At 35.9% G+C, this 27,036-nt stretch overlaps 2 protein-coding genes across 3 annotated transcripts; one reads left to right on the forward strand and one right to left on the reverse strand.

The window, feature by feature from the left end:
- Positions 1 to 710: 710 nt before the first annotated feature.
- Positions 711 to 14,837, reverse strand: SUS2 (Pre-mRNA-processing-splicing factor). The gene is made up of 26 exons (XM_086452786.1): positions 14,389 to 14,837; positions 13,392 to 13,515; positions 13,180 to 13,272; positions 12,530 to 12,920; positions 10,628 to 11,111; positions 9,726 to 10,516; positions 9,515 to 9,600; positions 9,243 to 9,425; positions 8,752 to 9,066; positions 8,354 to 8,658; positions 7,810 to 8,264; positions 7,558 to 7,684; positions 6,173 to 6,414; positions 5,848 to 5,971; positions 5,573 to 5,762; positions 5,360 to 5,467; positions 4,764 to 5,017; positions 3,683 to 4,299; positions 3,493 to 3,599; positions 3,129 to 3,383; positions 2,552 to 3,025; positions 2,294 to 2,455; positions 1,940 to 2,137; positions 1,583 to 1,861; positions 1,232 to 1,474; positions 711 to 1,140 (listed from the first exon to the last, which is right to left on the reverse strand). The coding sequence occupies exons 1-26, from the start codon at positions 14,667 to 14,669 to the stop codon at positions 949 to 951; spliced, it is 7,080 nt and encodes a 2,359-aa protein (XP_086308912.1). The 5' UTR covers positions 14,670 to 14,837; the 3' UTR covers positions 711 to 948.
- A 5,591-nt stretch (positions 14,838 to 20,428) lies between these two features.
- On the forward strand, positions 20,429 to 25,790 carry LOC147397257 (seed dormancy control protein). 2 transcript variants are annotated; one of them, XM_086451029.1, is made up of 4 exons: positions 20,429 to 20,608; positions 20,738 to 20,880; positions 21,877 to 22,375; positions 25,410 to 25,790. In XM_086451029.1, exons 1-4 carry the CDS (start codon positions 20,580 to 20,582, stop codon positions 25,525 to 25,527), a joined length of 789 nt encoding a protein of 262 aa, XP_086307155.1. In that variant the 5' UTR covers positions 20,429 to 20,579; the 3' UTR covers positions 25,528 to 25,790. The 2 variants fall into 2 exon arrangements, with proteins under 2 accessions (XP_086307155.1, XP_086307154.1); XM_086451028.1 differs by lacking the exon at positions 25,410 to 25,790 and adding an exon at positions 23,493 to 23,909 and having other exon boundaries at positions 20,434 to 20,608.
- Positions 25,791 to 27,036: the final 1,246 nt, after the last annotated feature.

The raw sequence follows: 27,036 nt of genomic DNA on the forward strand, positions 1-27,036 counted from the left end.
GTGGGGTCCATGTACTTGTTCAAATAAACTTTATAAAAAATAAAAAAAAGTAATGTTAAATCCTTTTCTGGGACCCCAGGAACGTGCTACGAAGTTGATAAAAAGCTGGGTGTTAGGGGAAAAAATTATAAACTCAAGCTAAAATATGAAATAATTCTTATAAATATAAGACTTAAAAGAGATAAGCCATAGGTAGGCCAGATTTGTTTAACCCTTTATGCCATCCAACATTGAATTAGGTAACATAAACCCCTATTTTTGTGTGCTCGCTTGCTAAAAAATGTATGAAGAAATTTTAAGATAATTTTTTTTTTTTTTTTGAACTTTCGGTTTTCTAATTGAATTAATTCAGTGAGTAGTAAAAGCAAAAGGAGTTTTGAGAAATACATTTTTATTTGAGATTATATGTTGGGAGTTGTAATTTGTTCTATTGTAATAGATTTGTACCATACACATGTAATACGTCCATATATTTTTTTGCCACAATAGGAACATATGAATCTACTACTTATATTCAAGGAGTGATGCCTTGATATGCATACTTTTAATAAACAGTGATATTATATACATTTAAAAGAGTAAATTCTAAAATAGAGAATTAATGATGTAGTTTACTAATGTCCCAACTTCCATTCCAATGTATTTTTTGTTTCTTGTTATCTTTATTTTACGACACATCAAGCATTTAAACTGTGAATATTCAGATCAGCTACTCTTGCAATATCAACATTTCCATTAGAAAAAAATTATAAGTCGCGTGCAGTATGTGATCAGGAACTACATCATTACAACAGAAGAAACGTTTTGCTGCCTATATTACAACAGGAGAAGCGTTTTGCTGCATTTCATTGCCATCACCACAGGACATTTAACTTCTTTTTTTTCTGTGAAAGGCAGGGGGTTAGAATAATGTTTGATACGTATCCAATCCTAGGAGCATCTCCACTCTTAAGTAAATGTATCTTCCCGGTCTCCCTCAGCTGCCTCACCCTCCTCCAAGTTACTGAACTCCAGAAAATGTGTCGGCCTATGATCCTCGTTATAGTATTCTCGAGGTGTCCCAAGCTTGATCCCATACTTCATGCTCACTGTATGTTTTACCCCCATGAAGTTGTAATTCCATGGACCATTATCGGGAACCTGAGAAAAGAGATCAAGAATCAGTGCAAGGATCGTAAATGTTAGAATATTGACAATTAGTGCTTGCAAAGAGGGTTTTCGTCATTGATACCATGTAGAATCCTAGGAAGCGGTCACTGAGGAGCATCTGAACCTTCTCATAATGAGTTGGAAGGTAACCGTGTGGATTGCTTCCTGTGTCCTTGTTGACACGTCCCCACTCATATCCAGTTGGCGTGAGCTTATATGCAGTTAACGAGCAGGAACCCGGAGTAAAACTGCAAGTCAGAATGATGCACTTCTCTCCATCCCACTGTTTAGTGTTCTCTAGAATCCGGGCATGGGCAGTCAGATCCTGCAAAAGATATTTGAGAATTTAGTGATCAAATCATTCGTTGATAGATAAACGGAAACCACAGGAAGTAAAATAATAAGCACACGGGTCTGTGAGAGAGGAAAGGACCTGTGGTGAAAGCTGAGGAAGCTCATTTGGTTGTGTGTGCATCCATCCCAATGGCTCAAGATCATTTAAGAAGTCGTGCTCAGGAAGAGCTGATGGAAGATGGACTTGTTGGTGAGTCCCCCACTGTGGTGGCATGGCAATACAGCGGATTTCCTTAACTTGAGGGTTGTCTGGGGGGCTTATTCCATAGAGATACCCGGAAATCTGGGTCCGCAAATCTGCTATGCAGATAAATTTCTTCAAAATGTTTTTGGGCATGATGTAAGTGAAACCCGTCTCCTGTTCACAGGTATCGTACTCCAAGATCAGTAATTATCAACAATCAAATTTCATAAAAACTAAATATCAAATCAGTACCTTAATGTCCTCTGAGTTGACATAAATGTGATTGACTCGGAGATAAAGGTTTGTAGCTGAGATTGCTCTCACACGCCAATCAGTTTTAGACCCAAATGCTGCTTGTTCATAGGGACTTGTGGTTGTGACAATGAGCTCATCACCGTGCACATTTGTTGTCCTAGTTGTGACTGCTGTCAGCTGGCTTGCTTCTTTTGCCTGCAGAAAAATTTTCAATGGAAAATCAGGTTCAGAACAACTCTAAAATATCAAAAACAAGAGGAAAAACAAACACAAACTTCATTTCATCAATAAAATCACTTGTCAAAAAAAAAACATAAACTTCATTTCTATCAACAAAAGCAAACATGTAACCTGTTTTTCAATCTCTGCTATCTGTTGTCTCTGTTGTGACGGTGGAGTAATCTCAGCTCCAAGTATTATATCACGAATCTCGGACTGGGTTAGAGCTGACGTGTTCACATTATTCTTCTTAGCATAATCAGAGAGTATAAGATCCCTCAAAGCAACCTCAACCTGCATAGAAGATCTTATCAACCTTTGGGGCAATATCATGACATACATGGATATCTAAACATATATACAAATGCATAATGTGAGTATGAACCTAACCTTCATCCACTGATCATCTGTGAGAGATGGCCAAATGTGGTGTGGTTCAGTAACGATCGTCTTATCAGGCTTTAGTAACATTTTTGCCTTCTCATTGTTCACGTGGAGTGCACGCAAGATCAAAATCAAACGTGAAAACGCAGTGTAAGACGAGATACTCTTTAACCAATCATCATAAAGGTTGAACAAAAGCATTTGCGGCTCTGTAGCCTTCAGAATCAAATCACCAAATTTCTCAATCTTCAAGCAAGCCTGGAATGGCAACTGCAGCTCACTTCCCTTGATAACTATGTTGGGGAAATCAAGCAAGTGAACTTCTAAAGGGTCGAGCATTCCTTTACGAGTAACAATGATTTGCTTTGGTTGCTCTTCAACAGGCAAGGACCGCACCAGAGCAGCTACTTCTTCTGCCGTTTTCCACTTAGCAAGCTGACCAAGACGCTTTTGGCCCGCCCACACGCTAGTGTGAATGATCTGCAAATAAAATCATGATTTTTTTTCTTGGTCAATGAGATTCAAGAGTGGCGCCGAAAATTAAGTTTAATAATAATAAAAATAAAATATAATAAAAGCAAACCTTTAGAAACAGTTGCCCAGTTCTTGGATTGAATATAAAGATGGCACCATTGATGGGCTTTGTTGTGAGATTTCCTTCAAAGGTTTTATGGATTGTAACACGATACACATTTGTGTCATCAACAAACCATATTATTTGATTGCTGAAAATTTCCCCATAGTTTTGAGAAGAAAGATATGGTTCTGTGGGCTCTGAAGAATACAACTGTAAACCTTTTCTTATACGCTCCCTGAGAACATACAAAGCTGGATTTGACTGCATATGCATATGAAACCGCCAGTTAGGATCTCTCTCTAATAGTTGTTAGATATTTATTGTTATAAACATTAATTCACTACGAATCAGGAGTCAAAATTTAAGCTACCTTCATGATCTTATTCATTGCTTGTGCCAGCAGCGGCTTCGACCCAGGAAACCAGTTACCAAACGCAGAATGCAAGTTGTATGCTAGATCAATCCCAATCATCACCCCTGTACCCCCAAAAAAGGCATTCATGAGTGAAATAAAGATGAGAAGGATGTCAAAATTTGAAAGTCATCCAAAGAAGGCATACCAGTTGGTGATGGATAGATGGACATGTTGTCTGTTGTATAATCCATGAACTTTGCTCGAGTATAACGCTCGATATCATGAGAATCATAGTCACCCCAGCGGAGCTGCACATCAATCCAGTATTTATTGCTTGCTTTCTGGTCAAACACATCCTTCGATTCTGCAACAAGACTAGGTTTCGACATAGGCCATCTATGGGCAGCAAAGAGAAGAATGTCAGCGCAGGAGCTGTTCATCTTGTAACTCTTCCTTGGGTGTATAGTCTCTTTCTGCACTGTCTCGATTTCTAATGCATCTAGCTCTTGATCCAAAACTTGGCAGAGATCCATGACCACACTCTCGTGTACCTTTTGCCACAAATGAGCACGGAATATCTGAATCAAAGATATCTTCAAGGTCGGGATCTTCCCATGCATGAATATTCCTGTAAGGTCTAACTGAACTTGGAAGCCCACGTAAACGTTAGCACGATTTATAGTAGGGGACCACCAAAGCGTAAATCTACGATTAGGGATTTGGTTGAGCCCCGATCTTTGTGCATTAGTCAACTTCTTGTACTTCATGGACTCCTCGAAACCAGAAGCCTTCTCCCAGAAAAGACCTTCCCATGTCGGAAAGCTGAAATGTCAAGAGAAGATTCAGTTGCATGATCAAAGGAATTATATATTCCACATTAAGACCATAGTCTTATTGATGGATGATAGAAAACATCCGACTTCTATAAAATTGGTATTTAATTGATAGGTGTACAACTCCATTGTCCAGAATGTCAGATTAAGATTCCAAATAGTTCAGTTGATCATGGAAGACTATCCTTTCTAAGGGCTACATAATGTTGTCAGTGAGACACTTCATTACACTCTCATAGGTAAACATGGTCAAAGACTGAAGGCAAATGCTCTGTGCGGGACTCACTAGAGCAGCTCCTCTATGAGGAGGAACTGATATGCATAAAACATTTATTATCTTTGAACATAGTATCTACCTAACATATCTATTCCTTCCACAAGCCTCAAAATTCAGTTTTGTTTTTTAAAAAAAAGTACCACTATATTTACTAATTTAAATGCCAAAAAACTTACTATGTTCCTTTAAACAAGGTATGCTCAAGAATTCCCTCCACACCTCCAAGTGCTTGGATGACATCAGTTCGGTAGTTGTTCAAGTTCCACAATTTTCCATCATGCCGCTGGTGGGTCCACCAAAACGGATTCTGTTTTAGAACTTGGTACTGCTTAAAATCAGTTCGTACTCTCCACCCTTTGTCATATGCCAGTGTGTGCCTGTCCTTTTGGAACAAAGTGTTGATTCGAGGTATCCCCCTATCCCAAGAATCCTGTAAGTGTGAGAATATCATTAGAACCTTCGCAGCATTTCTTCATGCATATAGTAACATCAAAGATCTCATCATAATCACTAGTGTACATTAAAAGGTTGAACATATTGCTATTATCATACGGAATTATTATGTAAAATGAATCCCACTAGGCCAGCAAAACTCTAATGTGCATGCGGATCGCACCCTCATATCCTCTGAAAAGGCTATTTATGACAAGATTCCCACTAAAACAACTGAAAGTACCCCTTCCCTGAGTAACAATTATCATGATCACACACAGCACACACTCGATCAAGTTTTAACAACAGCAACAAATTCTTAACATTGGAGAAACCTCACCTCAAGATCCTCAAGTGTTAAGCGCCTGTTTTGTGATTGAGCTTCTTGCCTCTTCAATGCATACTCTGCCCAAACACGCTGGGAATCTACGAACTCACTCTCCCATGGCTATCAGGAAACCAAAAAGAGGATTATAATACGGAAGTTACATATACTGAGACACAACATGCACATTTATAAAATAAAAAAAAACAAGAAGATTCAAAGTCATACCTGTATGTAGCGATAAAGATTTGGAATAAGCTGGTCCTCTTCATGACTCATGCCACTCCTAAAATGGGTCACTCCAACATCTGTCTGTTGGCTGTATCTGAGGTCACTTTGTGGAATCAATATGTGACCCATTGACAGCATGCCAAGTCCTCCAATTTCCTTGGGAGTGTAAAATATGACAGGTGGGAATCTACATAGCAGGACATGATTTAGAACCATAATGTGTGACCAGGGGCTTTAACTGAAATAAGTGGGTTTTAGAAAACAAGTTTTACCTGCTAGGCATCTTTGAATTTAATCCGATCTTAATACGGGTTTGAATTTTATTTTCACATTTTACCAGCAAATCTAACAATTCCTGGGTATGAACAGTTGCTTCACGAAAATATGTCATAAGGCCTGTCAACAGGGCAACCACAAGTATTCAGCACATGTGATATCACTAGACGAGGACAGTGTAAATATAAACATGGAACTCCAATATAGAAACTGTATGGGATTTCTTGTTCTTAATTTTTTTTTTTTTTTTTTTTTTGGGGTGTGTGTGTGTACGTTTCTTTTTTTAGGGAGACAGCGAGTGTAAAAAGGAAGAAAGAATACCTATAAGAGCTGTATTCCATTTGTTGACAATCTTTGTAAATGTTGTCGATCCTGAAGACATAAGAATCTGCCTTACACGATTCTCAAACACCTTCATGTGTTCATCATCAACCCGTAAGAAGGCCACCGCAGTTCGCTCTTTGGTCTGCTCATTCTGCAAGTTCCAAACTCCATCTTTTGTATTGCTGAATGCCTCTTGAGTCATCCTTATCTTGGGCAATATGCGAACTTCAAACCCAGACCTAGATGGCCATAGTAAATTTATTAATCATGTAACAGCCGGAGCAGAACTACAAATGCAAACTGACTCCATAGAAAGCTAAAGAGGACACGGACATGAGTGAAGATGACCGACACTGATATGAAGCGTCAGACATGCTGAACTTACAAACTGATATGCCAGCACAACAGAACAGTTTATTCATAATTAGAGAGAGAATTTAGAATACTTTATTTCATGTTAAGAATACAATATAAAAAGAATGCCTTTTGATAAGCTGGTATACAATAAAACTACATAAAGAAGAAAAATGCTGAAGTGACCTCAAGATTGGACCTCAAATCGCACACCCTGACGTGAAAGTGTAGGGGAACCATAGATGTTTTTACCCGAGATACGAGTGAAAAAGCATCCATGGTTCCTATCCACTTTCACGTCAAGATGTGCGATACGAGGTCCAATCTTGAGGTCACTCCAGCACGACTCTATAAAGAATACATAAATAATAACTAAATACAAATATTTTTATCAGAAATTTCACTGGTCAGGCGAGTACAAGGTGACATGGTGTCCGATGTTGCAATGCCTTAAGAGTAGTCCTCTTCTTACATATAGATAATCTGTAACAAAGATGAGTGGAAAATCCAAAACAAAACTATGGAAGTTAAGAACAAAAAGGGAGAAATTTAGAAGGTCTGGATAGTTCCATAGAAGTGAAATAAACCTTTAGTACTTCAGTTTTGATGCTTAAATTTTTCTGGGAACCTGGCTGAAGCAAGTTATGGCATATGAAAAAAAAAAAACTAAAATACATCTAAAATGTCAACTAAGTTTTAACTAGTTAGCTCTCTCTAAATCAGCATGTTCTCATTCTCATCAGTTTAGTGTTCATGCAAAGCTTATAGGCCTGGTAATCTGGATGTGTTTACCTGCTCAACAGAACATAGTAATTAATGCAAGTCTAGTTCACAAATTATGATGGTACAAGCTTGTATAAGTTCAAATGAAGAGCTCGCAATAAAATCTTTGTACTGATTTAAAAAATACAGATTTAAGATACGAGCCCAATACTTCAATAAGGTGTAGAAGATAATGATGATGATGACGATGCTTAAAGAGAATGAGATAATAATCTAAGAAATCAGTGTACAAAAATATGCCATACATGCTGAAAAGCAAGTTTGGATTGTCCTTGCTGTAAACAGAAACAAAGCTATTCTCCCACTCCAATGTTGTGATACTTCGAGGAAGTCGATTCTTCATATCCCAGAAAACACTTCTCCCAAGATTGACTACACAAGAGCAACAGAAACCAATATTAACTAAAATTCATAAAAAGACACTTGAAAAACCAACTACAACTCATGAAAGACACTTGAATTAAATTATGAAAAATAACATATAAAGAAAAGATTACCATCATGTTTCATGAGCCTCATCCTTGCATCTCTTGGCCAGCACTTCTTATTGTTATATCCCACCATATTTTCATTGTTTGGATCAGGATGTTCCGTAAGATAACGCTGAATAAGGTCCCGTGCCTCTTCATGAGTAAAGCGGAACAATATGTGCACCCTATCTATGTACCTAGAATACAACCGAATTGGGTGTCTTGTTTCAACTTTTGTGTCCCAGTAGGTAATGAACTCGTTCGGCATCTGAGGAGGACCAGCAATTTCACTTGCTCGAGTCAAACCAAGTAGTAACAGATCCAAAACAAGTCCATAATACTGGACAACAAACGAAGCAAACTGAAGACCACGGATAAGTCCATATGAGTTTGTATGACTCATGTCCTTGTAGGACAGCACCACATTGTTTTTAGCAGTAACATAATCAGCAATGTTGTGATCAAGAACCAAACGCAGAAGCCTGTAAAAGTATAGCAGATATTAGAAACATTTAAAACAATGAAGCTTGTGATCATTATATTCGACATGATAAACTGATGAAAGATTTACCTGTTTAACATTGTCAGGTCAATCTTTTCAAAGAACTTCTCAAACTTCGTTTGAAGCATCACAACACACTGCCCATCACTTGTGTCCCATATACCTTGTAAATTGTTGATACCTTGACACCATTTATAGACTAAAAGGGGAGGTGGCTCAGAATCAGCAGGCTTAATCCAATTGGGGAAAAGATGGCGTTTGTCGCCTTCATACCACAGATACTGATCAAGATAAGCATCGGTGATTTTCTCAAGAGGTTCAATCTCATACACAGGAATCAGATAACTATATAGATCCATGAACTCAATCCCAACCTGCCACAGAACCGTTGCAAATTAAACATGTCACTAAGCATATTAGAATTTCAAAGCTCAAAAGTCAATTTTGAAATTTCAAAAAGAACATACCTCTTTGAAGGCACGTTGTGTAAGCAGATGACGTTTTATCCGTGATAATGCCTCATGTGGATTGTCATAGGCTTGTTCAATGAGACCCAACTCCTCCCTCTGTAGCTGGTTTAATCTCACTGCTACACTATAAGATTCCTTGAGCCTCTCAAGTGCAAGAATAAGAAGCTTTGTATCATGCTTGTAGGACAATGGGGGGAATGGGATTGGGGAAAACTTCCTTGACTCCAGCCAATGCACAGTGGTGGTGTAAATAGCCACTGCTTCTTCTGGTGTGACATATGGACCATCTTTCAAATAATTGTGTTGCCGCTCCTGAAAGAAACAAGCAAGGAATAAGCAAAAAAAAAAAAGCACCTTTTAAGGAAGCAAAACAATTTTTAAAAAATAGAGTGCCCCGGACGATGACCTTCCACAAAGAACTCTTAGTGCAGAGGAAATTAACCCAAGAAAAGAAAAAAAAAATTGAACAGAGTGAAAATATATATAACCTGTTCTGCTTTTAACCACAAGCGAGTCAATCTTCCTAAATTCTTCCGACAAACAGTCTTATCAACTGTTGCACCCCTTCTTATACGTTCACGATTATAATGAGCAACATTTGTCCACCAATCCGCTTTTGACTTGACATAACGAAGAATCATGTTCTCAATGGGAACTGGCAGACCAGGAACCTGAGAATTCATAAAAATACTTACCATTAGAGAAAAAAGATGGACAAGAATCGTGGAGCAACTAAAGCATCTGTCTTATATAATCATACCTTCCAAGGGATGTTTGCTTTCCAACAGCGCCATGCTTCACTAAGGTGCTGCAAGATTGTCCTGGCCTTGTTCTGCTTAATGCCCTCTGCAATGGAATGCTTGATTGTTAAAGGTGTGGCAAAGCAGATATTAGAAACTCAAACTCCCCCCAAAAAAAACTACTGGCATGCAATGCACCACAAAACAGTGTTGGCTCTTTAGTGGAATTACCTGGCATTGCATCCAGCACATCATGCATAACAGCAGCACGAAGTTCCAAGTCAAAATGGCTTTCTACACGTTGCTTAGTAACAGTCTTGGCAACTCCTTTTGAATGGCGCCCCTCAAATTGTCGTGCTAGTAAATTCCCCAACCACCTTTCCAATAGAGGCACGATCCCACGAAGGAAGAATAGCCACACCCTCCACATTGGTGCCCAAAAACCACACCCAGGTCCCTTACCAACGGGTCCAGTATTAAAGCGGTAATAAATCAAATGCTTCAAGTCCTTGCACATTCTAATCTGCCGCATCAATCTATACTTGTACCGGTACATACCAGTCAACTGGCCAACATGAGAAAATGTGTACTGCAAACCATCTGCCAATTGGAATGCATCCACATTTCCCAAGCGAAACTGGATATTGGCATCCACGACAAGCTTAGTCAATCGGAGTATTTCACGACATAGATGGAAAGCATTACCAAACCGTGACTTCTTGCGCTCCTTCGTAGTAAGAGTCTTCACGGGCTTAAGATTAAAATTGTAGTCAAGATGAAGATAATTCAGATTTTTTCTATGAATCAATAGATTCAGCATGTTGTACCCTTGCTTACAAACTTGAAGACCAGCTTCAGCCCAATCCAGCTCAGTAGTTTGGAAAAACTTAGTAGCTTGAAGAGACCGGAACAAGTGCTTCTTTTTCTGAGCCTTGGGTGGTCTGTGATGCAGCTCATTTAACACAAAGCATTTCAGTAGTTTCTGGTAGCTGACACGGACTTTAACTGGATATGAAGGAGGGCTGCAAGTGGAAGACAAGTTGAAAAAGAAATTTTAAAAAAAAAATACAAACATGAAACATGAAAGTGAGGAAAAACACTTGGCTTGCAGGAAAATAGAAAGTGAAGCATACCAGTGCTCCTTGTACCACTCTGACACGAGAGGTATATCTTCAGCTCGTCGCGTCCGTCCAGATCTCATGTTGAATGGCCGTGGGGCAAACAACAATGAGACACCTGCAGCTGTGGTATCAGTATAAAGTTGAGTGTTGTGCAGCAAAGGTTCCACCCCTTCTGGTAGATTAAATTCTTCATCATCTTCTTCAATAAGTTTCTTCTCATGACGATCCTTGTTGGCGGAGACTATGGGATGGATCAAAGGATCATAATAAAAGGCTGGTAAATCAGGATCCTCAGTTTTGATGTACATTATCATTGGGGTATGATATATACAAAGCCTTACTTTCCTGGGTCTATTGTTGTAAAGATGGGGAAACGCAATTCTGTATTCCGTCCTGAGGGGTGAGCGGATGATGAGTTTGTTTATGTCATTGAATTCATTCCAGTCCTCATCCCCTTTCTCCATGTCACGATACAAAGGTTCGAACTTGGGACCTCCTGCAATAGATCAATAAAGGTGAGATGAACTCGGTTTCAGTGAGGTAAACCACTGAAGCGTGTCCAGTGTACCAAAATTTGCAATGCAGCATCTATGGTAAAGAAAATCAAAGATCCCCATCATGTATATGAGTCGGTCTACCAACAGCACTAGGAGGTATGCTAATAAAATCTCAATCCAAAAGGATGAAGAGGCCAGCAAGTCTACTACAATTTTTTTGGACTTTCAGAAATATGGCCTACAGATTTACAGTCCAAATGGAAGTTCATAGGATGAAATGATTAATAACAGTGATAATTCAATTAAATGAAATTTCGATGTACCGGATCTCCAAGGTACTCCACGTTTCCACTCCCTTGCCTGTTGTAGGTATTGGTTAATCATTTGTAGGGCATCATTACAGTCTATCCTATATGTACCTTAGATTTCAATATCTATGTTTCTAACTCGCCTGATTGCAATAATTTCGTTTTTTTTTTATAGGCAAAAGATTTTAGTAAGAAAAAAGAGAGCTAGGCAGCCGAGACAGCTACCCAACAATACAGTAAGAAAATAGCAAAAACACCAAAAACAAGCTACCACAAAAATGACAAACAAAGGTCCCCTTAAAAAAAAAAAAAAAAAAAAACCCCAAAGAACATGCCTCTGAATTCCTTACGAATCAGACTCCAAGAAAACATGAGCACCATACTGGATAAAAGCACCTCTTGCAATGGGTGCTCCTTCCCTTCAAAGATCCTGTTGTTCCACACCAACCATAAATCCCAACACAAGGCAATCATTCAGGTGCCAGCCTTGGAATAGGAATAAGAGAGCTGAAAGGAAGCACCAAGAGGATCGACAACTGGTGATTTTCGGGAAGGAGATAGATTGGGACGAAGCAATGAATTATAAATTTACACTAAATTTACAGTCCAATGGCTCTGATGATTAGAAATGTAGTCACAGGTTGAGGTTCAACATGGGGCAATGCCTTAAGAGGTAGGAGCCAACAATTTAATCATGAATCATGACTATCTATCAAAAATAAAATGAAGGACATAAAGGAAATGAAGTTCAAAATCACAAGCTATAATATGATTGCCATAAACTATTCTAAGCCTATGTTGCATTAATATGTGCATAAAAATCTGATCTTGTTATAGAGCGCCAAATTTGATGAACCCGGGAAATTAGGGTTTGTGGATTCTGAAAAATATTTAGATGAAGTGTAACAAAGTAAATTTTTTTTATATAACTCCAAAGTCTATGGAGTAGTTGGGGGGGGGAAGCCATGTTCGACATGGGTGCTTAAGTCTTTCAGAAGCATACATGCAACATAACTTTAGCTAAAAATGTTATGGTAAAGAACGCTAGATGTTTTATTTCTTGATATAAGCATAGAATTGAAGTTAAGTAGAAGCAAAAAAAAAGTTACCAGGAATACACATGTTCAATGCTTTAGCCGTGAAGAACGACTCCATATCAAATAAGTAGAAATAGTTGCGATCGATCAAATCAGAAAGGAGCTGCCCTGCGAGCCGATGAAGAGTTGCCATTATCGGAAGAGACAGATGCCATCTTCTATAACTAGGACCATTAATAAGCTTCGTTTTCACAAGAGGCTTATGGTCATAAAACCATGTATATACAGCAGAATCTTCCTCTTCATCCATTTCTAGCTGTATTGGCTCTAGAGGATCGACATCTAATAGATTGTCTGCATAGTCTAATGGAGGTTCCTCGTCATCAAAAGGAGGAAATCGCATTCTCTTGAAGTGTCGACGATCCCTTTTCTCCCTTCGCATCATGATCCACATAGAACCCCACTGCAGATATTTATAAAAATAAAACCCATAATCACAAATAGAAACAACAATTAGATCCACCAAAAAAAAAAAGATTAAGAACACAGCCACATAGAAATAGATTCCCAGCCTGATTGGTTCCTCTAACAGGGTGTTCTTGCAACATCATGTTTCAGAAACAATTACCAGGACAGCATCTCAAACTTTTATGGTTTTATTCTTTTGGCCTCCAACAAAATAAAATAAAAAAAGGATGAGAGAAAGAGAGAGATGGGTATACCTGTGCCAAATATATAGGTTCAACAACCCATGGTATTTCGTTAACAAATGTAATTGCTCCAGTGATGTGATATAAAATCTTCACATCTCGAACCTAAAACCACAAGAATCCCATATGAAAACTTAAATTACAGAAGTTTATGAACTCTCACAGGTAAATCAAGTGAAACACATTTTGAAAATATAAGATTAAGAGAGAGAGCAAGTCCATACTTGTTCCCAAGGCATTGGCATGTTCTCGAGAAGCTTGTACACTGCATGTGGAATGAATTTAAGGGCTCCAAGATAAACACGTTTATCGTGACGATATTTCTTTGAGGACATGTCTCCATGGTCTCTGTAAAAATTATCCATTAGAACGTCAATTAAATCCTTGTTGGTCATCTCAACCACATTTCTTAATAAAGTTGTTTGTCTGTCAAAAAGAAAAAGATTAAATCCAAAATAATTTCCAAGAGTTAGTCCTCAATTGTATTTGGGTCCTTCTTTGTACCTGGATGGTCACCTCCACCCTCCTCCGTGTTCAATACAAGTTCTACAAATTAACAAAGTCACGGTTCGGGAATAATTCAGAAAAGAAAAACTTTGGAAAAATCAGTAAAAGTTGGTAAAGTCAGAAAAACATGAGAGGTTCCAGATCTTCCAGCAAACTCAATACAACCTCTAAGTATTAATCTTCTTCTCAGCATCCCAACTAGTTAAATTGCTCGCAAGGTTCAAATTTCATTTCAAAATTTTAATACTTCTATGAAAAAATTACACAAGACTTAACCCAAAAAAACTAGTAGAAAATTTGAAATATCAGTTATACGAAATTTCCCTGCTTCAAAATGAAGTCTCGCAAATGTTCGAAATTTCATTGAAACCCTAAACTTTATTCTAGATAAACACTATTCTAAGCTCAATCATCCTACACAGAAATTACAACATCTACACTTTCTCGGAAGAACCTCAGCTAATTGAACTAAAGAAAGGTAGAAAAAACATTTTTCATTAAAAATTTCAACTGAAGTGAAATTATACGAAATTCCGTAATCCAAAATGAAGTCTCGCAATGTTCGAAATTTCATGAAAATCAAAACATTATTCTAGATAAACCCTATTCTAAGCTCAATCATTCTACCCAGAAATTACAAATTCTACACTTCTCGGAAAAACCTCAGTTAATTAAACTAATTCCAACTGAAGTGAAATTAAAGAACACACAGACCTAATGATCTTGCGAACGTGCTCAGGGGGCATATCCTCCTTCTGTGTCTCGACGAACCCAAACTTCCTTTTGTCGCCATATCTCTTCGAATTAAGTTGCATCCACTTGCGAGCTTTTTCTTCGAGAAGTGCTTCTGCCTCTGCAGGAGTGGGTGGGATGCTGTAAGATGGTTGCATCGCTGGTGGTGGAGGAATCGAAGATCCCCCAGTCCCTGGAGGCAACATTTGTTGGGAAGAAGAACTGCTCGCTCCTCCTCCTCCTACTACGTTGTTGTTCCACATCTTCTCTTCCTTTAAAGTAAAAACAGAGAGAAACCCTAGAACGGATCGATATAGCAGAAGTGTAGAACTTCCTTTATGGCTCTGTTTTAGAGAGGTTCTCGAAGAGCTTTAATGGCGATTTCTAGGGTTTTGCGGGTTTTGGAAGAGTGATACAGAGAACTAGGTGCGAGGATCGCATAAACTTGTTTATAGGCTACGGGGTGTGACGGTAGTAAATAGAGCTGCTATTGGCACCCCAGTTTTTCTTATTAAACTCCAATTAAAAAAAAAAAAAGTAATGTTTGAAGGGATGTGGATGAAATAAATTTAAAAATTGAAGCGTAATAAGTAAAATTTGGGGCGAAATTGCTATCTAAACTAGTAAAGGCGGTGGCTAAGAGCATAGTAATCTCACGCTCCCATCTAGATGGATCCACCCACGAATGCTTCCTAGCGTTATTTCTTGGCTGAGTGGCTTTTCCTTTAAATAGTCCCCAAGTTTTGAGTGTTCTCTTGATGGTCCATTTAGTAAAAGAAAAAAATTTCTTAGCCGTCCCTAGGTCCCAACTCTCTCATTTCTCACGATTGAATATCCTAACTATTCGAACTCCTTATTCTCATCCAAAAAAAAAAAAAATTAGAACTTTAGCATCTCAATCAAGTTTCAAAGACTCGATTCAGTCGAAAATGAATTAAGATGGAAGAAGAAGTTATTTTCAATGGTTTTTCTCAAATATTTTGAAGATGTATATAAAAAAGTATGATTTTTTTCACTTTTTTTTTTTTTTGTTTTTAGGTAAAAAACGTTCAAGAATGATTCTTTTGAGTTGAAATCATCTAAACAAATCATTATCTTAACTTTTTAATCGATCTCTCCATGTATTTTAGTAAAAAAAAACTCGAAAATTGAATATGGGTGCATTTTACTAGTGGTGAACTCGACAATAAATAGTAGTGAGTTCGACAATAAAAATTACGAACTCAACACTAAATAAAAAAACATCAAGTTCAATAATAAACAAAAAGTGGTGAATTTGACAGTAAATAAAAATGCCGTGAGTTTGCCAATAACGAGGGAACGTTAAGAAATAAAAGGTTTACTAAATGTCCTATCAAACTATTGCTTAATAATTATTTAGAAATAAACCCCTTCACCAGGATCCTTTAAGTAATTTCTCCTAAAAATTATTAGTTGTATTATAGTTATTTCAATAATATCTCACTTTCTTGAAGTGGAAGTGTGTAACGCTAGGAAAAATTATGCGTATATCAAGGAATTAAGTCAAATATATTTACATGCTTTCCTATTAAGTTAAAAAAATATTAAAAATAAATTGTAATATTTTCAATCTAAAATAAGGATTTGTTATAAAGAGAATTTGACAAATAAAATGTACAATTTGGTAACCTTAACATGATTATAATTGGAAAATTATAATATTTAATCAAAATAAATAAAACTCAAAATTATATGAAGCTCTATTGGTCAAATGAACATTATCATTAAGTTTAAAAGCATTGAAAAATATAGTTTAAACTGTCAGCATACTTAAATCTGAATTTAATAGGATAAGTTACAAATAATATTAATTTTATTAAGAGAGTTTAGGATTTAAGGGGTATTTTGATCAATAAAAAAAATCGATGAGGAATTTCGAAAATTCAAGATACACAATTCAAATGGTCTAATGTAACGAACATAACGAAGAAAAAGAAAAATGTATGGAAAAAAATATATTATTTAATTTTTTTATTATTAAAATATAAAATTGATTTAAATGTAATTATTTATAAAATAGTGACTTATTTAAAATTATTGAATTATTAATGGGGTCATGTATAATTAATAATAATAATATAATAATAATAATAATAATAATATAATATTATTTTATTATTATTATTATTTTATTATAAATGTGTTTGTGTTAACAATAGGTATCCCGGTACAAATATTTTATATATTATAATATAATATAATATATTATAATGTTACTGATATCGAATTTATTATTGCGAAAGAACATAAATCAGAGATGAGTGGATTCATGTACGCTACCTTCAATTGAGATTTAAACGTATTTCATAAGTAAATTAAGACCTGACACTAAAGAATAAAATATTCACGATGTTGATATTTACTTAATCATCATAATATTTTGTCGACTCGTCAAGAAAATTAGCTAAAAAATATTTTGTCAAAGCGCTGTTGAAGTTCGTGACGTCTATTTTCAAAACCTTAGAACATGCCCAAAAAAATTATTTTTTGAGCTTCTTTTTTTCTTTATCTAGATTTTCCCATGAAATTTAGAGGGTCATGATGTTGGATTGTCAATGCGGTAATCCATTTAGACTCAAGGGCTCTCATTAAGAGTTAAAATTAAGTAAGGAAAGTGTTTTTATTAAAAGATTAAGGGGTAATGCTAGCCTTACTAAATTAGTAAAATTTAAGATCTTACTAGGGGTGGTTGAGTTGATGAACTCACCTTGTGGCATCAAAAAACATGTTCTGATGTCGCAGGGACGTGTTAGCCAAAACCTTATAAACTTGGAATTTTTTTTTTTTTTAAATATCATTTCTTACCTGTAAACTTCAATTTAAAATTTTGGAATTTGATAGGATTTCAATAGCCAACCGTTTTCAAAACCTTGTATCAAACCCCCAAAAATTAGGGGCCGACTAGTTGCACACCATTAACGGTTGGTTGCACATCAACATTAAAAAATCCTTTACTTTCTTCAACTTCTATTTTGACCAGTTGCTTGCACTACAATACTTAATATTTTAAGGTTTAAGCTTTATTTTAACTTGTATTTTTTGCTCATGCTCTACTTTGATCGTATTTTATGATTGATTTTGTTCGTGTTCTTTTTTACTCCAATTTAATTAAGGCACTACTTTTTGAATCGTGCTAAAGTAACATTGAAATGTATATCGATTTTGACACTCTAATGTGGTGGTGCACGCATAACCATGTATGCTTTCCATACGTATCTCAACGAAAGCATTTATGGTTGTGTGTGCACGACCACATTTGAATGTACAAACAATGTACGTTTTAATGTTATTTCAGCATTATCCCTGATTTTCTAATATTTGTTTAGAATTTAATTTGAACATATGTATTTCAAGAAAATGTAACTTTGTGAACATGGTTCCAATATATATATATATATTTCTTGCAAAAATGATTGAACTAGTAATAATTTCGTTCAATACAATTGAGGAAGAACAAATTTTTATTTTTTTAAAGGAGTGCAACAATTTTTTAATTATTTTTGGAGTGTAATCATCCAAATGAAGTATAGGGGGAAATTTTTAAGTAATGGAATGCAATTGGTAGTGGGTGGTGTGCAACCAGTCTATATTTAACATTTTCCATAAAATCTAGAGGGTTGTGGTGTTGAATTGCAATTTGGTAATCTATTTGAGCTCAACGACTCTTAGTAAGATTTCAAAAGTTAGTAAGGGGAATGTTTTTAAGGTGAAATGCCTACATTGCCCTTAGGTCAAATATTTGTTATATATCCTCTTTCTCTTTCTCCGTGTATATGTAAACACCCATCTTGTCTCCCAAAATCACAGATTAATGAGAATCTTTTATTACTCTTATGGAGATTATTAGTCAACATATCAAGATTATCAATCGACCAACATTATCACTTAAACCCCATTGATCAAAAATCCTGGCTCCGCCCCTACCTTCAATCCTTGATTTTCTTTTTCTTTTTTAAATTCTTCAAATCAATCCTCAATCTTAAAATTCAATTTATTTCAACCTTCAAACATCAAGGCGAGATAGAATTTTAAAGCAGTAGGAAAACTCGACTTTTTTCCTTTATAAAAAATCAAAGTTTTTCTACAAAAGACTAATCTGTGATTGAAAATTATGAATCAAAGACAAATTTTATTTATCTATTTATTTTTAAATTTGGGTTTTATCATGAAATCTAAATGATTATGTTGTTGAATTTTCAATGTTGTAACATGGGTCCAAAGATGGTTTTGGGAGAAAGAATTGATGTTGATAAAATAAATGATATAGTATTGTGGTTTGTAGAACCTGTTAATACTGATCAACAATGAGGTATTGTAAATCAAGTCATGCCTTCAAAATTTTAAAAGGTACTTTCGTAATTTTATTATGTAAAATCTTAGTTAGATTTCTTAGGGTGTTTATATGTCTTATTTTTTGTGAAAGTGTGTAATCTGTAACTACGAGTTTTATCTTCATAATGGAATTAGTGTGATCCATAGACGTACCTCAATCTCGAGAGAACTACGTAAAATCTTTGTGTTTCTTTATATGATTGCATATTGTGTTTGTTTTTCAATTCGTTTTCTTATTTTGATTACACTTGTTTTTTTAACAACTCATATCAAAGCTAAGTTTTAGTTCAAATGAGAACAATGGCCAAAGAGAAGGTAAGAATCAAGAAATTCAGTGGTTAGAACTTCAAACCGTGAAAGATGCAAATCGAGGATTTTCTTTACCAGAAGGACATTTATCGTCTTCTAAGAGGAAAAACGAAAAAAATCGATGCATATAACAGATGAAGACTGGGAGATCCTCGACAGGAAAGTCTTGGGTACCATTCGATTATCCTTCGCTTCATCTGTGAGTTTCAATATCTCTAAGGAGAAGGCTACATTAGATTTGATGGCTAATTTGTTAAGGATGTATGAGAAATCCTCTACCTAAAACAAAGTTTTTTTATTTATATTTTAATGAAAATATTATTCAAATGAAGATGGTTGATGGTGATAATGTGACTAAACATTTAAACGAATTCAATACAGTCACAACACCATTGGAATCCACTAAAATTATCTTTATAAAATGAAATCAGGACCCTACTAATTTTATCTAGATATCGGATAATTGGGATAGTCTGGTAATGATTGTGAGTTGGACTCAAATTTAAAATTCAAGAGTTCGATGGCCATTCATTTTAAAGTCATGGATCAATCCAAAAAAGTTTGTTTAAAAATAATAATAATAACCTAAGCCATATATAAACTCTAAGGCACTGTAATAGATCAATATAAAAATAAAGTTTTTTATTATTATTTTATTTTAAAATTTGGTCTAAGCCATTAACTCTAAATAGTGCAGTATTGTAACATGACAATCGGCCCAACAACTCAAATCTTACTAAGTTAGTCAAGAAGTCAAACTCATTTTACAACAAATTTGAAGAATACGATATTTAGGTCAGTTTCCATTAGTTTATAAGAGAAGCTTAAATGAAAGGGCATGTGATCAATTAGGTTCGACGTGAACAGAAGCATTAGACATGCCCTATTGTTTTGATGAATATTAAAGAAACCATTATATTTTGAAACCGATGAGATGTCTCCCTTGACTTTAATCTTTTAAATAGATTAATAGAAAAATATCCTCATACGATCATTCCTTCAATATTTTCTTTCATGAGTGAATTTTAACCGTTGGATTTGAGTTTTATCATTTTTCAGAGTACCAAGATCAATCAGCTATAAATCTCCAATCATAATATTTTTTGGGTTGATCCAAACGGAGGTGTGCCAAATTTTCATGAGGAAATTAAATTTCAGCCCCACAGATAATTATTTTAGAGAGTTTATATTGCCGCACCAACTTTTACTAGTGCCTCACCAATTCATATGTAAATCACAAAAAAATTGCATCAGTTGCCATGGCGTTAGTAAAAGTTGGTGTGGCAATAGTAACACGCTTCTTACCTAATTTTTCAGCACGCGAGCCATACGAGGTACGGGAATTAGTGATGAACAAATTCATATTGCCTTCTTCTATATGTTATCTTCTCCTCTCTCACTTGGTCTCCACTCCTCTCCTCTAATATCAAATATTTTAGTTAATTTCTTGTAACCAAAGAGAAAGAAAGAGAGATTGTTCCTGAGATAGCTCTGTGAAAAAGAAGATTACAATGGCGAGGATGTCATCTCAACTCCTACTGTAAGATTCTCTTCTTCTTCTTCTTCTTCATTTCTTGATCATAAGTAGAAAGAAAATGATCAAAGAAAGAAACAGAATGAGATATAAAGGGGTAAGGAAATTACCCTTTAAGGGTTTTTGATTTTGCAGGACACTTGATGAAGGAAAAGAAGAAGATCATCAAGAACAAGGAGATGAAGAGATGGAGGAAGAAGAAGAAGAAGAAGAAAGCGATGAGATAGCTGAACGTTTCAAGTGCATCAGCCTTCATAAACGTGACCATACCAAACGAGGTTTAACATCTTTCTCTCTCTCTCTCTCTCTCTCTGGTTCTTTATTCAAGAACCCAAGAAAACCCATAGATGCCTTTGGGTTCTTTCGATACATATCTCACGAACTCGCTCGTTCATGGTGTAATCTTCCTTGACTAGGAGATCTACTGGTTATTAGACTCGGACGAGTTGATTAGTGAACACATCGTCTCTGCATTTTCTCCATTCATCAATACGGACCAAATTTCCTTAAATACCCTTATGTTTATACAAATTTGATTAAAAAAATGAAAAATGTTGGAATGAGATGACACAAATGATGCGGTAGCCCGCACATAACCGTAGATGCTTTTTTTTTACTTGTATTTGGCAGAAAAACATCTATGGAAATGTGCACAACACTACTCATCTTTGTATCTCCGTTTGTGTCACCCCAGCACGATTTAAAAAAAAAATTAGACAAAAATAATGAGAAAAGTAATCAAATTAGTGGATGTTTTAGTCCCCTTAATTGGTCCTCCATGTCTCTGTTAATTAACTTCCTTCTAATTCGATTGTACGGGTGTTTATAAGTTGAGATGATAGGGATCTATCTCTAATTGTGTCTGTCACGCGGTGCACAAAAAGATACAGGCAGTCAGGTTGTAATCCCCCAGCGGTAGACTCCGCTCGGTAGACAATTGGTTTAGTCTACCGGCCCTATAGAACATGAGTTATGTTGCGATGACACAAAGGGAGGCACAGGGGTGACAAAAACTTGTGTTGTTCTGCACATTATAGTAGAGACTTTTCCGCAACATACGAGTAAAAAGTATCTACAGTTATGTGCGCGCCACCACATCATTTTTTGTCACCTTTGTGTCTTCGTTATGTCATTCCAGCATTCTCCATAGAACATTTATTAGCACAACATTTATATGATTAATACATTAATTTATGAAATTATACATTGCAAGTGTTTTGTTAGCATGTGTCCTAAGGGCATCCACACTAATTATGTTTGGTGGTTCACAACAGGAGGGAAGGTGGTGTACGGGGGGCAATGGAGGCAGGAACAGAGATTAAGAGCATCAAGGATGGAACAACACCTAAGCGAGAGATGGGCGATTGACGAACTTATAGAGGAGCAGCTGAGCCGCTTCGATGCTCACTACAGCCGAATATTAGCGATGGGTGCACCTAAGTGTACACCCAAGGACGTGGCCCAACTCCTCATGCCCAAGTGCAGACTCTCCATGGAGATGGCATCGCTCACGTGGCTCGGAAACTGGCGTCCCTCAGCCATCCTCTCTCTTCTCCATTCGGTCTCTCGTTCTCGCTCTCGCTCTCGGGTTCTTACACAGCTCATTCGAGAGACTCGTATAGAGGAAGCGGTGCTTGACGAGGAGATGACCGAGATCCAGGCTACTTGCATCCTCCATCTCATCCCTTTCTCTCCAGTAAACACCAACTTGCCTTGTTTACATTCTGAGTTCAATAAGATCTACCGAGTCATCACTCAAGCTCAGAAACTCAGGTTACATCTCTCTCTCTCTCTCTCTCTCTTTTAGGTAGTTTTAGTTTGACCACTTGTATTGACACACCAACTTTTACTTATAACACATCAAATTTTAAGTTAATGTTCAAAAGGATTGGTGTGTTATAAGTAAAAGTTGGTGTGCCAATAGAATCCATGATTAGATTTCAGGCATTCTTTATTAATTTTTTTTAATAGAGTAGTGATAATGGAGCTTAATCACGAGGCATACTCAATCGATTTACCTGACGCGATGAGTTCGAAAACTGTAGATGCATTCTCCTCGAGTGGAGCTTAATCACGAGGCATACTCAATCGATTTACCTGACGTGATGAGTTTGAAAATTATAGATGTATTCTCCTCGAGATACGAAACTCGAGGAGAATACATCTACAGTTTCCAAACCTGTCACGTCAGATAAATCGATTGAGTTGCCACGTGGCTAAGCCCAATTATCAGTACTCATTTTTTCGTGTCAAGAAGTCAGATGCAAAGTTTGAAACCTGAGATGTAATGAACAGGAGTGTTAAATGGGCCTTGATTTTGAGCCCAAAAAGATAGGATTGGGTTCAACACTTTCCAACCCATTAAATCTGGGCTGGAATAACAATGCCTAGGCCGGACTCAGGACTGGACCAGCCTATTAGCAAGTTTTATTTACGAATATTATTTGTAGTTAGATATATGATTTTATAATAATTAAAATCTATTATAATAAAAAAAAAACTCCTAAGTGATTTTGAAAAGTATATCAACTTATTTTATTTATAAAACTGGAAATTAACTTGAGTCAGCTAGTCATGTTAGGGTTGAATTTGAGCTTAGTCAATTTAGGCCCTATAGGTTATAAGGCTAATCTAAGGTATAATTTGCCCATTAAGAATCGAGTTAGGACCCAACCAAGTCCGCCCACCGACAATCATAGAAATGAAAAATATAAATGTCCTGGGGATCGGTATAATATATTTTCCTAGGGATCCACTTTACGTGAGAATCCCTAGCAATCAGTATATCAAACACACATCTGACTATCCATGTTGTATATAGGCCTCCAAGAATACCATATATAGTGAATTAGCTTCAACATACATAATGAGAAAAAATTGTAAAAAACAGGTACAAGACCTTAGAGTTGGTGGTGAAGAAGCTACTGAACCGAACACAAGCGGCCGAGTTCTTGGTGGCCTTCACAGGTATCCAAGACATGGTCCATGAGTTTGCTACCTTCCGGAGGCGACAGAAGGGTCCCATCTCTGTGACCATCAAGCCTTTCGGTGGAACATAGAAAGTAGTGACGCCATAGACGATCGACAAGATAAAAAAGAAATAATATTTGAGAACCATCTCACTGGATACTATGTTCTTCCAAATTCAACCATATAAAGTTTCTGTTTTTTGTGTTTTTGTTTTTTTGTTTTTTGCATGAAAGATTTCCTCATGGAGAAGAAAAGCTAGAATATGAAGTTGATACAATAGTAAAATGGTATTTGATTAAACTTAGTTGTCCAAGATGAAGATCATCATTATCATCAATTTCTGTCTAAATCCATGTCTCATGTTATTGTGTGTACATTTGTATCCGTTCTCGCTATTCCATCTATTTTATTTTTGATCTTTTTTTTTTCTTGGACTTTGAACTTATACGTTCCTTCTAATTGAGGTTGTAATCGAACTTCATTATGTCATTTGTAGTGATGGTGCACAAATTTTTGTACCACCTGTTCTTCAAATTATAGGAAAAAAAAATTCAACAAGTATCACAATTCCAAACATAATAAGCAATAAAGAATGGTTTCATTTCATTCAAACCATTAGGGAGTGAATCAAGTGCAAGTGTAATTAAATTGGATGAGGGATGACACATCGAAAATGCAACAAGATTATCACGATCGGTGGATCATGGTAATAGGGCACAATTCACACTAAGAGAAGTGACCATGCATTAAATTTGCAAAAGACTAGTCTAAGATTTTGCTTTATTAAGGGGATGGCAATTATCTTCCTTGAATTTATTACATCATATCGTTTTGCCCATAATTTTTTTACTTTTGTCTTTGATTTTTGTAGTTTTTTTTCCTATTTTATTTTTCAATTTTCATCTGTTTTGCCTACAAGAAATGAACATATAATTAAATTCTTGAAATCCGTGAAAATACATGCAATTTCGTCAGTAAAATGTAATTTATAATGAATTAACTATTATGCATGATTTCTTGAAGAAAGCGCAATTCTAAATTAAAAAATACAGTTAAGTATTCTATAAAATAATGAGAAAATACACAATTTTAGACACTAAATGCTTTTCGAAAATACAATTTTGAATCTATGTTGATATGTTCTATTCAATAATTGTGGGCTATCCTACATTAGGAGTGGCAATCTTAACATGACTCGAAAACAACACAAAATTAGTGGGTTTGGGTTAAGCCTAATTGAGTTTTGGTCATAATAGTGTCGTCGTCTAACCTGTTTTGACACGTTTAGTTATTCTTTCATTAACGTATCAATTTAAATCATAAAACATAGTAGGTGTAAAGGGAAATAATTGTGCATTGATCTTAACCGTATATGTATCCAAGTCGGCCAGGGGGTACCTAACACAGACCAACTGATGAAGTGCTGCCCATCAAGCAGGACAAGCCAGAGTAGAGGCCTCCCTACCCTGACTTGCAGGACAACATAACACTAGGCAAAGTTAGCCCAGCCAGGCAAGGCAGGATAGACCTCGAGAAAACTACAATATTGTTGCGTGCACGTGAGTTCTAAAAAATCCTGGATGCAATCATAACTGATAAACTCGATCATTCCAGAATATCCCGACTAGGTAAACAATCCCTGAGAATCAGCAAAAATTTCATGATTACAACCTATATTGCAGCCTATAGGGGCAAAACCCTAGGGAAAGTGAGGGGGGTGGGGGTTAAATATCAAGTAAACACTATTGTAAAGTGGGGTTGGAAGGATATAGGACTAACCAGTATCGATTACTGTTCATCTATCTCTCTAACTTGAACGTTGGAATGTCTGTGGTAGGTACCAGACCGTCGTGAGGGGACGGGGAGCACTCGGAGCGACTTCGGATCAGTGCGTGTTGGGACCGTCAAAGCTGTCCATCGGATTCCGACTGCACAGTAGGTATCTTAGATATTAATAATTATTTAAGGATTTTCTAAATTACCCATTTTTTTAGTAGAACTTCTTGGAATTTTTTTATAATATATTTTTTAAAATTTTTATAAAATATAAAAAGGTGTTTTGAGATACTATTTAAATAATCAATGGTTAAGTTTTTAACTTGGGAAGGAAAAAACACATTCCTTACTAAGTTATTTATTTATGTTTATATTTTTATCATTTTAATATGAGTTTTTCATTGAAATCTAGAGGCTTATATCCATATCTATGTGGGCATATAACTTAATTTATATTAGTAGATATTAGTTTAGGGTTGTATGAATTCATTTTTAGTAACAATATTTTATTTTTGATAGTGGAAATGAAATTTATTCTTTTTAATTAAAATTAGAATTTAATTAAACATGTTACATGAGGTCCAGTCAGATTACTTATTCTATAAATGTGTTGGGTTTGGATTTAAGTTTTTGATACAATTATTAAATGAGCCGGGTTAGGGTTTGATAAATTTTCATAATACCCTTATCTCAGCATAACACGAACACGACACAACCCTGGTCTATTGTCAGCCCTATCCGACATCGTAATCTAGATTAGGTCCACTTTGAGAGAATCCAAGAAGGTTTTGTTTATTAACTTATCAATCAAGTCCAATCAATTAATCGGTGTATTATCTTTGATTTAAATGAATCACTCGTACCTTTTAAGGTAAAACATGTGAGATCCACATATGCATATATATATATATATATAGGGAAATGTTCAGCAACAAACATTTTGACAAACATTTTGGCAAAACATTTTTCAAAATATGGGTTAGAGGTTTTGGAATGGGCTGATTTTTGGTGAGGATGATCTCTACGGTGAGGAGATCATCATCACCAAAAATCAGCCCATTCCAAAACCTCTTACCCATCAAAAATGGCTTACAAAAAATGGACGGTCCACGATTTCCCAACTTGTAAACATGGGGATAGAAGTTTTGGAATGGGCTGATTTTTGATGAGGATGATCTCCTCACCATAGAGATCATCCTCACCAAAAATCAGCCCATTCCAAAACCTCTAACCTATGTTTTGAAAAATGTTTTGCCAAAATGTTTGTTGCTGAAAGGGACCCATATATATATATATATATATATATATATATATATATATATATATATATAAAAGTATCCTCTCACCACATACCTAGTATTGTGTTTGGAAATCTTGAACATCAATACTTTTTGACTGGTGTTTATTGGTAGTCTATTTTGTTGCCAGGTTTTAATCTCGTTTTCTAAGCTTTCCTTCTCAAGGTTGACCTTAGAGTACTTAAGCTCAAATGTCTTCTATTATTTATTATTCGTTCGGTTCTTTTTGACTAGTGTTTTAATTGCTAGCTGACTAGTGTTTTAATTGCTAGCTAATAAGTCGCTCCTTAATTGCATTTGATTGCAATCTAATTATATATCTACTCACTCGCCACACTTTCTTAAGAAATAATTTTTGTTTTTATTTGAATTTTGAAAGAATCGTAATAA

Source organism: Akebia trifoliata, chromosome 8 (genome assembly GCF_017979445.1).
Source record: "Akebia trifoliata isolate Shusen 1 chromosome 8, ASM1797944v1, whole genome shotgun sequence".
In the NCBI taxonomy this organism is placed as follows: domain Eukaryota; kingdom Viridiplantae; phylum Streptophyta; class Magnoliopsida; order Ranunculales; family Lardizabalaceae; genus Akebia; species Akebia trifoliata.